The sequence below is a fragment of the Trichomycterus rosablanca genome, chromosome 1 (genome assembly GCF_030014385.1).
Source record: "Trichomycterus rosablanca isolate fTriRos1 chromosome 1, fTriRos1.hap1, whole genome shotgun sequence".
NCBI classification, from domain to species: Eukaryota; Metazoa; Chordata; class Actinopteri; order Siluriformes; family Trichomycteridae; genus Trichomycterus; species Trichomycterus rosablanca.
Genome location: NC_085988.1, coordinates 42,608,836 through 42,627,785, shown reverse-complemented (window position 1 = coordinate 42,627,785; position 18,950 = coordinate 42,608,836). Strand labels below are relative to the sequence as shown.

At 39.7% G+C, this 18,950-nt stretch overlaps 2 protein-coding genes across 2 annotated transcripts in view; one reads left to right on the top strand and one right to left on the bottom strand.

Moving 5' to 3' along the window:
* The window catches only part of itga11b (integrin, alpha 11b), a 44,733-nt gene extending 40,604 nt beyond the window's left edge, over positions 1-4,129 (top strand). The window contains exons 26-30 of the mRNA XM_063002871.1: positions 367-450; positions 1,573-1,683; positions 2,101-2,196; positions 2,306-2,419; positions 4,055-4,129. Of these exons, the coding sequence (XP_062858941.1) occupies positions 367-450; positions 1,573-1,683; positions 2,101-2,196; positions 2,306-2,419; positions 4,055-4,129 (480 nt within the window). The remainder of the gene's footprint in view (positions 1-366; positions 451-1,572; positions 1,684-2,100; positions 2,197-2,305; positions 2,420-4,054) is intronic.
* Positions 4,130-7,357: 3,228 nt separating this feature from the next.
* On the bottom strand, positions 7,358-13,024 carry fem1b (fem-1 homolog b). The gene is made up of 2 exons (XM_063003139.1): positions 12,274-13,024; positions 7,358-10,533 (listed from the first exon to the last, which is right to left on the bottom strand). Exons 1-2 carry the CDS (start codon positions 12,519-12,521, stop codon positions 8,898-8,900), a joined length of 1,884 nt encoding a protein of 627 aa, XP_062859209.1. The 5' UTR covers positions 12,522-13,024; the 3' UTR covers positions 7,358-8,897.
* Between the last annotated feature and the right edge of the window lie 5,926 nt (positions 13,025-18,950).

Genomic DNA, 18,950 nt, shown 5'->3' with positions numbered 1-18,950 from the left:
TCCACGACCACAGGATGTGTCTTTCGACATTGTTGTTTAACAAATGAGAAGCTACTCACTGCATCAGTGAGGGTTAAATAACTTGTTGCCAGCTGAAACATAATCACCCATGCAGTAATTATCCAATGGGAGGCTCTTACCTATTTGCTTAGTTAAATCAAAATGATATTATTTCAGTTTTCAAGGGCAGGGGTAATTTAGCAGTTAAGGTACTGGACTAGTAATCAGTAAGAGCAACATCTTTTAGTTTATTAACCTTTTAAAATTGTTTATTTATTATGTAAATCTTGCCATTTATTGTTATATTTGTGTTTTATATTATTTATAACAAGCAGTCGGTTGTCTTTGTGTGTTTGGTTTTTACAGACTGCTGGGTCCCAGTGCATTGCTCCCCACATCCCAGTGGCAGGTGTGTCTTTGGAAGAAGACCTTTCTCTCACTTCACAGCTAGTAAATATCTGTTTAACATTCCAGGTTTTATTTAAATAATTGGCCATTTTCTGAATGGTTTCAGTCTACTCTGGCTGCTGGAAGAATAAAGTTTAACAATAAATGATCATTGTGCAAAAAATTTACATACTGGCATAATTCTATACTAATGTAATTCATTAGTATATCATTAATGTGATTTTTCATGAAACTTTATTTCAGACAATGCTAAAATTAAATCCTAATTAAGTGCACTGCACAAAAGGAATGCTCGTGAAATGGGTTCTGCACAGCAGCAGGGTCCCAGGGGAACCAAGTTTGAGTTTTGCATGTTTTTTCAATGTATACTTTGGTAATCAAGTTTCATCTTTTCTCCTAAAAATATGAAGATGGTGGATTGGCTGCTAGACAATGCATTAGTAAGGTAATGTGTGAGTCTTGTCTTGCGATGAATTGGTACTTTGTGTATTCCTGCCCTGCACCCAGTTGATCCAGGTGGCACTGGACTCAGATCAAATGGTTGGTGAAAATAAATAATCAGTGTGCCAAAGTCAAAGAGAGTAATGATGTAAAAGTGTATCTATATTGCATTGTATTGCATTGTATACATGTATTAAAATATAAAATTATGTTAATTTGTAATACTCTATGACAAACAGCTTTTTAGCCTTGTCAGGATTGTGCAAAGTCACATCCCATGACAATGTTGGTCTTTGAGAGAGAGATATAGAGAGATAGACAGACAGGCAGACAGTCAGATACTGTTAAGGTGAGATATTGCTAAATATGTCATGTACTTCATTTTTTACACTCTTTGGTTACATTCATGACGGGAACGGTAGCTACTCAATACACAAGGTTCATCAGTTCACAAGTTTATATCAAACACAGTCATTGACAATTTAGTGTCTCCAATTCACCTCACTTGCATGTCTTTACACTGTGGGAGGAAACCGGAGCACCCGGAGGAAACCTACGCGGACACGGGGAGAACATGCAAACTCCACACAGAAAGGACCCGGACCGCCCCACTTGGGGATCGAACCCAGGACCTTCTTGCTGTGAGGCGACAGTGCTACCCACTTAGCCACCGTGCCGCCCACTTAGTATGTGTAATGTATTTATTTGTTGTGTTTTGAACAGAATTCTTCGACTGCTGTAGCTTTGTCTGCACAGTGTAAGCTCATGCTTCTACCCCAGCAAAAGATCAGAGTAACTGTGGAAGGATGGCTAAATCTACATGCACTACAAACAGTAAGCAGCAACAGTATAACTTAATGCCTGGTGCTTCTTGTTTGATTTTGTTTTAGTAGTAAATATATTTGTTTCTGATGCTGTCATTAATACAGGCTAAGAGCAGAACCTCAGCAGTCACAGTAATAAAATTACAAGAATATACTGTACTAGTATTAGTACTATATATAATGTACTAGTGATTGTAGGGTGCAATCAGGCTCATAAATGAGAAATTACAATTTCCTCTTCCCTAATTAACGTGTAATATTGTGTTATCAAGTTGAGTTTCAATTTAAATGTGCAACACCCTTTATAAGTTTGTAAGCACAGCACAGTTCCAGAGGGTCAAAAAAGCAATCATATGAATACACATAACAAAAACATAACTTCTAGTGGAGAGTTTGACTGAGAATTACTTGCTTGTTTTTTAACCAGATTAACTTTAAGGCACTAGAGCTGGTGACGACGGCAGCCATCGAGTTGAGCCCAAATATCTCTATGTTTCTCCATGAGGAAAGACCAACAAGAAATGTAAGTACAACAAAACAATACCACAAACAAATAACTATAAACAGTTTTACACACCACTGTACAAATTTCAATCAGGATCTGACTATGTTTTTGTTTTTCATGCTTGCAGATAGTTCTGGAGATTAGGAAGGAGGAAGATTACATAATTCCCATCTGGATCATAATTGGAAGCACTTTGGGAGGCCTTCAGCTTCTGGCTCTTCTAATACTAGCACTCTGGAAGGCATGTCATTCTGATGAGTTATTATACATGTATTAGGGCATACTATAACAACATACACAAAAAAGTCTAGTTCTAATCACAGTGTTCTAAAAATATTTAGTAATGTGTTCTGCACAAAATTAGAATGTATTTAAATTTTGACTACAATTAGCATACAATTTAAAACCTCACTGGAAGGGGTGTTTCTGGAAAAAGCCAAAGGAGGAACAATGGCATAAATACCTGTTTGCAAATTTACACACAGACGATGTACAGACGATTGCACAGACGATGCAAATCAAGCATAAATGCACTTTTTAAAGAAAATATTGAGAAATAAGTATTATAAAGCATATAATGGACTGAGCACAAATACTTTTTTAAATATAAAAATATATAGAGATATTTCACTAGCACACCAGCACCAAGATTCTAAACTCCTCGGTTCGAAACTTGGCGTTGCCACCGGTCAGCTGGGCGCCATCTAGCGGGCATAATTGGCAGTGCCTGTAGCAGACACGGTTCTGCAAGGGCAGGATGAGCGGACTGTGGGGGTGGGGTCTTCAAACGCTGTGTAAGGACCCTGACTGTCAGATAGAGAGGCACCTGTGCAGAGTGCATAAGTGAAAAAGGGTTCTGCGTGTGGGTCGGAGGAGGCGTGAGCAGCAATATACACACATCGACTGCAATCAGGGATCCCCCAGCGGTGAAGGACAAATTAACTACGCTAAATTGGGAGAAAATGCATAAATAAAATAGAAAATAAAAATAAGAACAATCAGAAAGGTTCTACCTTCAACACCTGCCTGTTATGAAAAAGTGTGTAATGTGTGTAAGATTAGAAAGAAAAAATAATTCATTACAATATAGCTAGTAAATCTCAGAACTTTGATTCTTAAATTGTGGACATAATAAAAAGCTGGAACTGAAGACATGTGCAGTGTGACTTCCACATTTCCAGCCAATATTCCTGGGATAGGCACCAAATCCACTACCATGAGCAAGAAACAGCGCTTACCGAAATGTAATAAAAAAATACAATTATTTATTTACAATAATTTTATATGGGTGCGCAGTGACAAATTACGCTAACCCACTACTGCTGGGATCCGAGGTTTAAATCCCCAGCCTATAGCTTTCTGACTGTCAGTTGTTTACAGACAGACATTGTTGGCTATGTCATGGGGGGATTGTTGGTCAAAACCCAGTGATGGATTGGGATCCTATCTGTGGTGTGTTTCTGCATTGCACCCAGTGATTCCGGGAAGCTGGACCCGGTGTGATCCTGACCAGGATAAACCGGTGGTAAAACATGAACTAAAAATTACATTTCAAAAATTACTTGTTTTTGTGTTTAGATTTTAAAATTGAATTCTAATAATGTTTTTACATGAAACCAGTATATCTAAAAAGACAAAGACCTCTACTCAAAGAAAACTATCAACCCTGTATGTAAAGTAGTATAGAATATTATTTGTTTAGCAAAATGCTACAAAAGGCATTTTACTAGCTTTATTTTTCACTTAAGACTTTTTAAAACTGTTTCTAAAAACATAAACACACCACATTGATCCCATATTTAATATCAGGAATAATTTTTTTAATAATATTTTTTAATTTGTACAGAAAAACTGACCATACATTTCTTGTCTTCAGCTGGGATTCTTTCATAGAGAGAGACAACGACGCAAAGAGGAACAGGACAACAATGTGAAGACCACTATGGAGTAATAAACCAACAGCCAATAGGTGTTTTGTACTAACTACACTGGTACTCAGGGATGCTACAAAAGCGGGGGGTGTGTCTTTACACCACTCCAGCTAACCAATACTTGTCATGCACTGCTGAGCCCTCTGACTTTCTCAGTAAGCCAATAAATATGCTCTCTTTTATATGGATCTCTGAGGAGTCAGAACTTAGGACTACAGACTTTAAAGTCTTGACTATAAATGATCATTCTTGTATTATTTTCATTTCAAAAGTAAACTAACAGTTTGTTGGTAGACAAAAGTTTTACATTATGTTAATGCAATTGCACCTATAGACTTCAACTTGTACAAACACAAATAATGCTTTTTGTAATAAAACAAGGCAAGTTATTTATGAAATACTTTATACACACAAGCACTTGTACAACCACTCTTTCATGCAAGTATCTAATCAACCAATCATGTGACAATGCAATAATTCATGCAGATACAGGTTGGCAGCTTCCATTTATGTTCACATCAGCCATCAGAATGAGGGAAAATTGTAATCCCAATTATTTTGGCAGTGTCTTGGCATAATTGTTGGTGCCTAAGCTTGAGTATCTCTAACCTACTGCTCCGTGATCATCCAAAACAAAGTTCACTCACTAAAGTAGTTTCTAAAGAATGGTGCAAAGGAGATCAAGTAAGAGGTGGTTTACCTTGTTAATAAGAGAGGTCAGCGGAGAATGGCAGACTGGTCTGGCTAACAGAACGGTTACAGTAACTTAAACAACAAATCTGTACAATTGATGTGAGCAGTAAACCAATTCAGAACGCACAACACATCAAACTTTAAGACCAGGTCAGGTCCACTTCTGATAGCTAAGAAAAGAAAGTTGAGTTTGCAGTGGGCACAAGCTCCTTACAATTCAAGACCACTGACACAAATGATTGCTTAAATGCCACAGCCTATCTAGGTATAGGTGCTAACCACATGCATCCCTTCATGGCCCTAATTTATCCATCATCAATTGGCTACTTCCAGCATACTTCAAGTAAAAGTTATCTCAGGATTTTGGTTTCAAAAACATGACATGTTCTTTAGGGAATTCCCAGTCAATAGACATTTGAGATGGGGTAGAAAGGGAGAGTTACAACATGAAAGCAACCTGAAAACCTTCAGAAACTGTTATGCACTCATCTAAACATGGACAAAATCTTAAAGGAATTTTCCCCTACATAGTATTAGCATTGTGTTCCTAATAATGTGCTCATTAGTGGATATGCTATAATAGAGATGCTTTTTGCACCTTAAATGGACTTGACTTGCTCTATAGACATAACTTCTGAACTTTAACCAGATTGATGATTATATAGCATCCAGCAACTGTAACATGGTCGGCAGTCTATCTGTAGTTCTGTAAAACTGCAATGTATAACTTGCAATACAAAAATATAGTAGCTTTTGCAATTTGTCTACTGTATGTAGAACAAGAAGATAAGACAATGTTTTACAGTTTGGTAGAAGGTCAATTAAAAGAGAGAAAACATGAACGTTACAAATGTAGCTAATAACCTAAGATAAATGTTACATTTTTATTCTATTCAGCAGTATGCAATACATTTACTTATGCACTATTGAAGAAAAATTGTTTTAAATGTTTGTCTAAAATAAAACTAATTTAAAAAAAATGACTTGAGCAAGGTTTAATTATTTAGTTTTCAGGAGGTTATACTATTGCAGATGTGTTTTGAAGAACACACTGGTTACTTGGTGAAGAGATGGCACCAGGATGCACTATGAGAATAAGGCATGCTGGCATAGACAGTTTGATTCCCTTGGCAATGTTCTGCTGGAAAACCTTAAGTCCTGGCATTTATGTGGCTGTTACTGACACACACAACCAACTTAAAACATTAAAGCACACCAAGTACACTCTTTCATGCCATCAGAGGCGATGAATGCCAGTGGTCTCCTTCAGCTGGATAATGCACCTTGCCACAGTGCAAAAAAGGTTTGTGTGTTGATTTGGCCTCCAAATTTTCCAGATCTCAATTCAGTAAAGCATCTGCTCGAAACAAAAGTTCAATCCGAGGACGCCCCGCCACCTTATTTACTGGCCTTGAAGAATCTGCTGCTAATGTCCTGGTGCCAGATACTACAGGACACCTTACAAGGTCTTGTGGAGTACATGCACCAGTGGTTTTGGCAGCAGGAGGGGTCCCTACATTAGAATAGAAAATGGGTTTTAACAGTTAACATGATCTCAGGGCTCTCTCAATTGGCAGCACAAATCATATTTCAGCCTCAGGAGTTAAACATTAAAATTAAATATTTATATAAATATTGTTACACAATAAGTCTAAAAACTAGTCATGAATACACCGATCGGCCATAACATTAAAACCACCTCCTTGTTTCTACACTCACTGTCCATTTTATCAGCTCCACTTACCATATAGAAGCAATTTGTAGTTCTGCAATTACTTATTGTAGTCCATCTGTTTCTCTACATACTGTTTTAGCCTGTTTTCACCCTGTTCTTCAATGCTCAGGACCCCCACAGGACCACTACAGAGCAGGTATTATTTGGGTGGTGGATCATTCTCAGCACTGCAGTGACACTGACAATGGTGCTGGTATGAGTGGATAAGCCACAGCAGCGCTGATGGAGTTTTTAAACACCTCACTGTCACTGCTGGACTGAGAATAGTCCACCAACCAAAAGTATCCAGTCAACAGCGCCCCATGGGCAGCGTCCTGTGACCACTGATGAAGGTCTAGAAGATGACCAACTCAAACAGCAGCAATAGATGAGCAATCATCTCTGACTTTACATCTAAAGGTGGACCAACTAGGTAGGAGTGTCTAATAGAGTGGACAGTGAGTGGACACAGTATTTAAAAACTCCAGCAGTTGCTGTGTCTGATCCACCACCGCCATGTCATTGTCACTGCAGAGCTGAGAATTATCCACCACCTAAATATTACCTACTCTGTGGGGGTCCTGTAAGGGTCCTGACTATTGAAGAACAGGGTGAAAGCAGGCTAAAAAGGTATGTAGAGAAACAGATGGACTACAGTCAGTAATTGTAGAACTACAAAGTGCTTCTATATGGTCAGTGGAGCTGATAAATGGACAGTGTGTAGAAACAAGGAGGTGGTTTTAATGTTATGGCTGATCATTGTATGTTAGAGTACACTATTGTAATTAGATACAAAGTATAAATGAATAAAAGAGACAGTGAATAAAACAGTTCAAACAAATAAAACTTCAAGTCGGGGTTTAATCATGGTTTGTTAAATTTAAAATCAACAATTCCACAATCACCAGTTCACAGTAATATAAAACACACCCTTAACATTCTGAAGCATGTAAGAATGGAAGACGCGCACAAAAAAAAAATCAAGCAGCATTCAAAATAAAGGCCACATGTTGCATGACAGCCCACTTAGATTAGGCCCAAAATATCTTTTTAGATTAAGTTTCTATTACCGTAGACATTACAGTGGCATTGCTGTTAATAAAATCTGGCAAACATAGATATAAAAAGTTTAAAAATCTGTATCTCTCTCTGATGCACACACACACACACACACACTTTAGTATATTTCTAAAAAATAAATAAATATCTGGCTGTGTTCCATTTAAGGACATTTTAAGCATCAATCCAAAAGTCAAAGATGACAAATTTTAGTAAATATAATATAATGCACCAACTGTGTGTGGGAAGATAAAATTAAATCAAGTCTTAAAGGTGAACTGATTAGTATTTAATTATGGAACCTAATGAAACATAATTGTTAAATCAATAATTGATGCAAGTGTATCCATTATAAGCCTGAGAAAACAGAATCACACTGTGACATTATATCTGTCAGCTGTTAATGACAAGGGCCCATTAGCTCTCCTCAATATTTACTGCTTACAAAAGAACAAATGTCAGTGTTCTCTGTTATTGGCTTGCATTTTATAACAATTATGTTTAAAGCTAAAAATACAATCTGCTGTTAGAGCCAAAATTTTACAATAGTTAACTATTTGATGGAATGTGCTGTGATGTACAAGCCTATTCAAAGGATGTGCAATCTAGCACTATTGCTTTACTTTTACCTATACACTCATGGTAATAACTTTATGATATTAAAGGTTAAGCATATGAACATATATTTTGGGTATTTTGTGTGTGTTTTAACAATTTTGTAGCCATGTGTTTAGTTTGAATGTTAAGTATAAGGGAAAGCTATTTGCTTACAATTCTCTCTGGCTGTGTCCCAAAACACACACTGGTATACTAAGTACCACATGCTGCAGGTACATTAAAGGAAAAATAAACCAGTCACAGACATCACAAGTTTTCTGGTTAAGAGAGATTAGTTATTTAATATAAATTATCAATAAAGTAGCGATGATTCCATAAAAAATAGATCATCTGACTTTAATTTTCTAAACAATCATTTATATAAAATATCATTAAAAGTAAAACAAAAAAATGCCAAAATAAAAATTACTCAGAGTCTGTATTCAGAGAATGTAAACCATTATTATAGTCAATGCACACTTAGGTTAGTCCATAACTTAAAATGTCATTTCAAAAAGAAGTGAAAAATTGAGACTCTGATGTTTGCATCGGTCAGAAGACACTGGCAATTAAAAAATGAGAAAAGAGTAAAAGTTATTTACCAATTCATTACTAGCACATCAATAAATGGGGAAATAATAATAAAAAATTACATCAAGAATTCCCAGCACCATCATATTGGCTTTTAAAAATGTAGAAACTGAAACGTAATTATAAAAAACAGATCAATGAAACTCAACAAACTCCTCAAGGCTTTTAGGAATCTGGTCTCGATAAAGGATGTGATGCTGTCGGACGGCCCGAGCAGCCAGGCACTTTAAACTCATTTTCATCTGTGTCTTGAGAAGGATCTCAGAGACTCCTGTGGTGCTCTTTTCCAGCGGTGTCTTCTTCTGCTTATTAGTCATGTCAGTATGAGCTCCAGCTTCAACCAGACTGATTATGATGGCATGCAAGGTAAGAAAATCGCTGATGGGTCGGTTGTACTGTACTATGAGGTGCAGCGCACTGTTACCTTCGTTATCAACGCAGTTCACTGAAGTGCCGCAGTCCAGCAACAGCTTGGTGACTTGCGCATTTGGGAAACTGCACACGTCATTTGTGTGAAAATCGTCCACTGGGGTGCTGGAGCTGGCAGCCAAATGAAGCAGTGATGAGCCTTCTCGCGTGCGTGGGTCAAGCCGGATCAGGTCGTAAATCTGCTTGTTCATCCGTGCACGGCCCTCGTCATCGCACTGCGTTTTGGTGGAGATGCACACCAGATAAAGAAAGGTAAAGATGTTGGATTCGTAGTTGTCAGTGCAGGCTGGACGTTCGGCTTCAGACGCTGTTTCCAGACGTGCCACGCTGCGCCGGATCTCTAGAACACTGCAGCACAAGACCTGCTCCACATCGAATGCCTTTACAGGCTCCTTAAGGTGCACCATCTGCGAGAATACCTGGGCGAAACGCAAGAGGTCCTTGTGTGTGTTGCGGTTGCCTCGTTGACGCAGGCGCAAAGCATGCAGCCACAGCTTGATGCACTGGTCAAACTCCATGTTATCGGCATACACTGCTCCACGATATATAATAGGATGAGAAACATCTACATTGTCTGAGCCCAGTATGCGTTCACGGACCATCAGACCTTCCATGTGCAAAGCATCACGGTCATGCCTGATGGCCTCCAGCTCCAGAGGGGTTCTACACTCCATGCGGCTGCCGTAAGCTTCTACTGGTGGATTAAGTTCCTTGGTGATGACCCTCTCAGGGTTACGGTAGCGCTCGAGCATTGCCAGGTACAAGTAATGATACGTCTTAAGGATATCATAATTCTCCCTGTCATTAGCAAACGAAGCTCCAAGCAGCTCCAAAGCCTCAATCCGACTGTGAGGGTCACAGTCAGCATGGGAGAGAAGTAACTCAACCACATCAGCTTTGCAGCTTTCTGCTGCAACTTTAAGAGGAGTCATGCCATGGCCATTCACCCCCATGGCAGCCTGACATCGCACCAGCTCAGTCACAATCTGCAGATGGCCGGCCTCCGCAGCGAAGTGCAGTGCTGTGGCACCGCAGTGAGCTTTAGCATTCGGATCTGCACCTTGTTCCAGCAGAAAGTGCACCACATCTGTGTGCCCCTTATAAGCAGCTATCATCAAACAGGTGTTGTCATACTTGTTGGCAATGTTGATGTCAGCGTTGTGCTCCACCAGGTAGCGCACAATGTCCAGCCGACCATCAAAGCAGGCTGCCCTGAGAGGAGTGGAGTTGGTCAGTGTTGTGTGATTCACATTTGCATTGTGCGACACAAGAAGCCTGACCACTTCAAAGTGTCCCGCACCTGAGGCACACCAAAGAGCTGTGGCTCCATCGATAACATACCTAGAAAAATATAAGAGACAATTTGTCAGGGTTCTGTTTTTTTTATTACAAATTATCAAAAGAACAGAGGGCTAAAACACAAACATAGAATGCACAGCCTTCTCTGGGCCTTAAATAATAAATAACTAATAAAAAGATATCAATATGTTGTGTTTTTGCAATTAAACTATATTTACACAGATAATGGTGTTTATAATCCCCTTGGAATGTGCATGTAAACCATGCCATGGGTACAAACTTCATTTATTTCTTCTTTTTATTTCCATAAACAATCAAAAATGTTGACTCTATAAAACCACAATACACTTTTTTTTTTTTTACTGTGCATCAGTCCATATAAGGCAACCGAGTCCAGGAAAGTCAGCATCATTTCTTGAGAAACGGATGTCTTTGTAAATATTAGTCTTAAATTGTTGTTTGTGAATATTGCAACAATTTTTACAGTTATTAGACTAGCATTACTCTGCCGATTTGGTTATATTAATCATAAGTGTTGCCTTTTTTCATAATTTTTGTATCTTTCATCTATCATTTCTATGCACTGTAGATAATAACAAAAATTCTTACACTCACTAGATGTTCATGTACACAAGCATGATTGTGTTAACTGTTTAACACAATTGTTTTTAGGGACAGTGGTAGCCTAGTGGGTAGCGCTTTGGGCTATCAACGGAAAGGTTGAGAGTTTGAATCCCAGCTCTGCCATGCAGCCACTGTTGGGCCCTTGAGCAAGGCCCTTAAACCTCTCTGCTGACCCTGCGCTCTGACCCCAGCTTTCAAACAAGCTGGAATATGTGAAGAAAGAATTTCGTTGTACTTTACACCTGCATATATTACAAATAAAGGCTTCTAGTCCTAATCTGCCCTGTCCCAATACACGCTGGGCCAGGGTTCTCCAAACCATGGGTCACGAGTGAACAGAAATGTGTTGCAGAGAAAAATAATAATTAAATAAACAAATTTTTACAGGCACACAGACACAAAATAAGCTTGTTTACGAACACTCTTTGTAGAGGCTTTACATTACATCTCGTAAACCACAGTGGGACCAGATTGCCACCATTTTTATTAATTAATTCATTTTGTGCTTTATTTTGATGCATTGTCTGTGTTACTTGGGTAGCAGTAAAATCATGATCAAAATGTGGGTTGCTTGAAAAAAAGTTTGAAAAACCCTGCACTAGGCCACCCCAGGAGATGGGTCCTGTTGAGTTGGGTTCCTCTTAAGGTTTCTTCCATGTAATGTTTGAGTAGTTTTACTTGCCACTATTGTCCTACTATTTCTCATCAGTGGTTTTTGAATGTGTAAAGTTGCTTAGATATAATGTCCATTGCAGAAAGTGCTATGCAAATAAATTTCATTTGACTTGAATGCATCAGTATATATAAAACAATGACGATTTTATGGTAAAGCATTATGTCTTTTTTACAGATTGTAAATACAGATCAACGAAGGGCAGTTGTACCCTGGCGGTTAAAATACTGGACGAGTAATCAAAAGGTCGTTGGTTCAAGCCTTACCCCTGCCAGGCTGCCACTGTTGGACCCTTGAGCAAGGCCCTTAACCCTCAATTGGTTAGACAATATACTGTCTCAGTACTGCAAGCCGCTCTGCTAAATGTCATAAATGTAAAGTGTATTTACAAGTCACCGTTTTCTGTTGTATTTTGCTTTCCACAAAGTGTCTCAACTCTTTTTGAAATTAAGGTTTGTAGTTCCAGAGTGCAGAAATACACTTACCCGTCAAACCTAACGGTGCCAGTCTGTTCAGTATGCACTCGGTAGTGATCCAGAAGGAGTCGGACCACTTTGTCATGACCGTTCCTGGCAGCAATGATGAGAGGAGTGGAGCGTTGGCCAGCCAGCTGTGTAACATACTCGAGCAGATAGCGGGTCTCGGCGGCCGAGTGGTTGAGTAGAAGAGCAGCGAGGGTCAGAACTCTGCCTTCACTGGCCGCTTTATGAACGTAACCCGCCAGCGATTCCATTCAGGCCGCCGAGGCCTCGTCTTCCTCCTTACGCTGTTTGGATCTCTCCTACTGCCGCAACCACAGCACCGCGACCCGACTCCCATTAAAACCCGATTTGAGCCCAAACGCTCAGAATAAATGAACTCCCGACTCACTTCTGTCCGATCTCATCACTGTATTCTAACTGAAAACAACCGGTGACTAAACCGCCGGTATTATTTACTGCGTTAGCTTTCGCTGCTAACCACTAAGTTAATGATACACTCTTTTAGCCTTTTAAACAGTATCCACACAGTTCGCTTTAAGTTACTATGGTTCACTTTTTCAACCTTTAAATGCTCTAACTAACCTTTAAAAAAGCTTATCCATATATAATATTAAGAACGTACCGCTAGGTTTTAGCAACTTTAACAGTTTATACTTAGCTGCCTGTTCCCAGCTAGCTAGCTAACTTAGCCGACACTTTTATCTACAGGTGACTCGGCAATATTGAAAGTTATTCGTCCGACTGCACTATAAATTCCTAAAAAACTCGAATATAACTAAATAAAAAAACATACACATGTAACATTCGCGGCACACCACACAGCAGTCACAGTAGCTGTTTACAACTAGCAATAACAGGAACCAATCATTCTGTAGTTCCTAGGGTTACAATAAAAGTCCTCAAAATGAACGCAACGAGTCGTAAATGCAATGCAAAAGTTTGCTCAATTATTATGAATAGTGAGTGATCATTTAAAGGTAACAGACACGATTAACCAGTTGTTTTGTTATAAAATGATGTGTATTCACAAGCCAACATAACCAACACATTACATTTAGATAGCCTTTCCTGCTTTAGCTTAAACTTTGTGTTCGTCTGTTTACAGTAAGCACGATGACATTTTTATCAGTAAAACGACAGCTGGGCGGCTTTTTGTTATTAATTTTAAGACCAACGTTACGTTTCAAAATTGCTTAAAACGTAATAATTTAACAGCAAAATATAAAACTAGTAATACAAGGCTTTTATTAAGAGGTTAGGTAATAGATTCTAGATGACAGACAACAATAACGTTGTTACCACCCTTAAAAGTGCTTCGTTTCGATCTACTAATTACATTTATAAAACGGATAGTTCCGGTCCTAAAATCTGATTGGCTGAGCCGCGTTCGAAGCCGTTGTAAAATCACCGATAAACGCACACCTATGACCACCTCACATCATTCCATATTAATACGCCACTGAAAAGAAAAAGTGAACGTTATGTTCGCCCTCATGTTGCCTAGCAACACTGTTAACAACTACCTGGGGTCGCGGAAGAATGCTTTTTGTAAATAAAAACATTTATAAATTGAACCTTGTTGTATTTTATTATATTTATGTTGACCGTCGTTTTATAAAAGCAATAAGCCTTTCGAGACCGTGCGTTACTGCCAAGGACGGATTAAGGATAGTCCCCCCCCCCTCCAAAAACATAAATAAATGAATACATTAAACAACCTGTCAATAACTAACCCTAACACAAGAATCTATTTTATATAAGTTTCTTTCTACTCTTCTTTCTTGCAAAGTCATCCACTAATTCATCTAAATTAAGCTGTCTGACCAAATCTGATTCAATGGCCAGAAGTGACAGTGAGTTCAGGCGGTTTTGGCGCATCCTAATCCTGAGTTCATTCTTAATACGAGCCAGTTTGGAGAATGAACGCTCCCTTTCACAATTTGTGATAGGCACAGTCAAAAAAAGTCTAAGTGCTATGTAGACATTTGGAAAGGTTGACTGTAAATTCAAATTTATCATGGTTTTGAGCATTTTACTAGGACATTTTTCTTTTTCTGTTATGAATGATTTGTATTGTATCAATTCATCTGCCAGGCTCATGTTCAGATCTGAAGGATATGCTGCAGCGAGTGAGTTAGCCTTTAAAGTGAGCTCACTGTTGGACATATTGTCAGGCATGAAAAGAACATCAAATAGCTCAGTTAAGTGTGTGTATGCATTCAAACGGTGGTTGAGACAGGACACAAGTTTGCCAATGACAACATTGAAAGTTTCGATCCGAAACTTGTCCATTCTGTTAAATGCTACACCTGGCTCTGCACTATCATCAGACATAATTTTGCGCTTCTTTGTACGCTGGAGGTCATGCCTGTACTCTTGGGAGACAGCAGTGGTGACATTTAAAGCTGCCCCTTCAAACACCTCAAAGTTACAGTGTATCACAAAAGTGAGTACACCCCTCACATTTCTGCAAATATTTTATTATATCTTTTCATGGGACAACACTATAGACATGAAACTTGGATATAACTTAGAGTAGTCAGTGTACAACTTGTATAGCAGTGTAGATTTACTGTCTTCTGAAAATAACTCAACACACAGCCATTAATGTCTAAATGGCTGGCAACATAAGTGAGTACACCCCACAGTGAACATGTCCAAATTGTGCCCAAAGTGTCAATATTTTGTGTGACCACCATTATTATCCAGCACTGCCTTAACCCTCCTGGGCATGGAATTCACCAGAGCTGCACAGGTTGCTACTGGAATCCTCTTCCACTCCTCCATGATGACATCACGGAGCTGGTGGATGTTAGACACCTTGAACTCCTCCACCTTCCACTTGAGGATGCGCCACAGGTGCTCAATTGGGTTTAGTCCATCACCTTTACCTTCAGCTTCCTCAGCAAGGCAGTTGTCATCTTGGAGGTTGTGTTTGGGGTCGTTATCGTGTTGGAAAACTGCCATGAGGCCCAGTTTTCGAAGGGAGGGGATCATGCTCTGTTTCAGAATGTCACAGTACATGTTGAAATTCATGTTTCCCTCAATGAACTGCAGCTCCCCAGTGCCAGCAACACTCATGCAGCCCAAGACCATGATGCTACCACCACCATACTTGACTGTAGGCAAGATACAGTTGTCTTGGTACTTCTCACCAGGGCGCCGCCACACATGCTGGACACCATCTGAGCCAAACAAGTTTATCTTGGTCTCGTCAGACCACAGGGCATTCCAGTAATCCATGTTCTTGGACTGCTTGTCTTCAGCAAACTGTTTGCTGGCTTTCTTGTGCGTCAGCTTCCTTCTGGGATGACGACCATGCAGACCGAGTTGATGCAGTGTGCGGCGTATGGTCTGAGCACTGACAGGCTGACCTCCCACGTCTTCAACCTCTGCAGCAATGCTGGCAGCACTCATGTGTCTATTTTTTAAAGCCAACCTCTGGATATGACGCCGAACACGTGGACTCAACTTCTTTGGTCGACCCTGGCGAAGCCTGTTCCGAGTGGAACCTGTCCTGGAAAACCGCTGTATGACCTTGGCCACCATGCTGTAGCTCAGTTTCAGGGTGTTAGCAATCTTCTTATAGCCCAGGCCATCTTTGTGGAGAGCAACAATTCTATTTCTCACATCCTCAGAGAGTTCTTTGCCATGAGGTGCCATGTTGAATATCCAGTGGCCAGTATGAGAGAATTGTACCCAAAACACCAAATTTAACAGCCCTGCTCCCCATTTACACCTGGGACCTTGACACATGACACCAGGGAGGGACAACGACACATTTGGGCACAATTTGGACATGTTCACTGTGGGGTGTACTCACTTATGTTGCCAGCTATTTAGACATTAATGGCTGTGTGTTGAGTTATTTTCAGAAGACAGTAAATCTACACTGCTATACAAGCTGTACACTGACTACTCTAAGTTATATCCAAGTTTCATGTCTATAGTGTTGTCCCATGAAAAGATATAATGAAATATTTGCAGAAATGTGAGGGGTGTACTCACTTTTGTGATACACTGTATCTCTCTGTGCTGCCACAAAGTCTCGTAAAGACAAGAGAAGTTGTGTAGCTGTACATATGTCAATATCATGCTTCTGCAGCTGCAGGCTTGTGGCTTGGAACCTCTGTAGTATTGTGTCCCAGAAGTATGCCATGAAGGCCATCTCCAACGTGTCCAATTTGTCACAGAGTGCAGAGGCTTCACTTCGAGTTACACATTTCTCCTCCATATCTTTAGACATATCATTCAATGCCTCTCTCAGTTGTGCATAATATTTCCAAAGAGCCTTAGTTGACTCAGCTCGTGCGCTCCATCGAGTACCTGACAGTGATTTCAGTGTGAGTTTGATATCAGTATCACGGAAAACCTTTCCCCACCTGTGTGTAGATGATGCACAAAATGTGTACATTGCCTGTACAAAGTCAAAAAAACGTCCAGCTTCTGGGCTACTGTCAACAGCATTGACACCAACTAAATTCAGTGAATGTGCTGCACAGGGGACATAACAAATCAAAGGGTTTCTTTGTTTAAGATGAGCTTGGACTCCATTGTACTTTCCCGACATGTTACTTGCATTATCATATGACTGGCCCCTACAGTTGGATAAGTCTAGGCCCAGATTCTCCACCATAGCAACGACACACTCTGCCAAACTGTCCCCACTATGGTTTTCAATAGGCTCAAAAGCTAGAAAACGCTCAACTACATGTCCGTCATTATTAACAAACCTGAAAGTAAAAGTAAGTTGGTCCACATGAGCAAGGTCTGGAGTGGAGTCAACTATAACAGAGAAGTATTTTGGCTAGGGCCCAAAAGCATGGCTAGGGGCCCCAAAAGTCCCCAATAATCAGAGGATCCTTAAAATGGAGGGCCCTCGGAAATAAAAATATATTGTATCATAAATGTTGATAGGCATCGCAAAATGTTTTTGGGCTCGGTCAGTAATCCAGCCATGGTTACTGCTATGATTTTATCACGGGGAAAGACGTGATAAAATCATATAAACGCACACCTATGACCACCTCACATCATTCCATATTAATACGCCACTGAAAAGAAAAAGTGAATGTTATTTTCGCCCTCATGTTGCCTAGCAAAACTGTTAATCGAACTACCTTGCGTCGCGGAAGAATGCTTTATTGTAAGTTTATACACAATAAATACATTTATGAATTAAACATTGTTGTATTTATTGTATTTTATGTTGACCGCCGTTTTATAAAAGCAATAAGCCACTCGAGACCGTACGTTACTGTTATGATTTTAGCACGGGAAAGAAGTTTTAGGCACTCGCGTTTTTCCAAAAACGTCATTCCCCGTGCTAAAATCACAGTAACGCACGGTCTCTCGTGGCTTATTGCTTTATTATAAAACGGATAGTTCCAGTCCTAAAATCTGATTGGCTGAGCCATGTTTGAAGCCGTTGTAAAATCCCTGATATACGCACACCTATGACCACCTCACATCATTCCATATTAATACGCCACTGAAAAGAAAAAGTACAAACTTGGTTGAACACCATTTTAAGTCATGTACTATACATGGAAATGTTCAGATGAATATAAACAATAATCCTAATCATTAAGCGGGTGTTTCGTCCAAGAAATAGTGTAATAATGTTTGTGGAGGAATGTTTATTGTGAATGTTATGTTCGCCCTCATGTTGCCTAGCAACACTGTTAACGGACTACCTGATTTCGTGGAAGAATGCTTTTTGTAAGTGTTTTTGTAAATAATTGATGCCAGAACCTTGAAAATGATTGGTTTCTCTCAAACTTTTTATAATAACAAGTCAGAAAGGGCTAATAATATCAGTGTCTGCATTAATATTACAATTTTATGATATTAAAACAGCCAAATGTGTCTTCTTTAAAATACTATGGCCATGGTTATGGTAAGCATACTGTGGCATAAACGGATGTTCAGTTGGTATTAGGAGACCCAGGCACACTGCACCTGTCTATTTAGTTAGACACACAAGAGTCAGAGGGTGACAAGCATCTCAGCAGAGGGCAGTAGAGTCCTCTCAGTCCTCAGTGCTTAATGTCGTCACTGTGAGGAGGGGACAAGGACTGATTGCAAGAGCCGCAAATCCGCGGTATCAGGTCAGTGGTATTCAGCACATTACTTTACTCAACTCTTGGTCCTAGCAGCCCAGTCAAAGGTCCTGAGAACTCTTCAACACTAAACATCAACATCCTGTTTATTTTTTTATGTACATGTCAGTAAAGTTTACTATTATGGTTATTATTTTTATTACATTTTATTGTTCAATAAAATATTATGTTCCAGGGGCGGCTCGTTCCTTAGGGCGATCGGGCGGCGCACCACCAAAGGATGAAAAAGAAGAAATTGTCCTATCACAGCTGTGACTGTTCTGGACAGTCTTGCCTCTGAATATCGTAGTCCAATCAGCATCGAGTTGTGTTCCGTACAGTACCGCCGCTTTTGGGGTGATTTCAGTCTGACTGAAAATCGCCCGGATTGCTCTTATAGACTGTCATGTTAAGGCTCTTTTTTTCGAACTGCAGGCACTGCAATACAATCTGAATGGGTTCCAGGAGGGCTCGCACTTACGTGCTTGAGTCTCACATAACCTGGTGTCGCGATCTCGTCACCATGACTACCATCACCTCAGTTCAGAGCAACTCCATCGTGTCATTAAGGGAAATGCC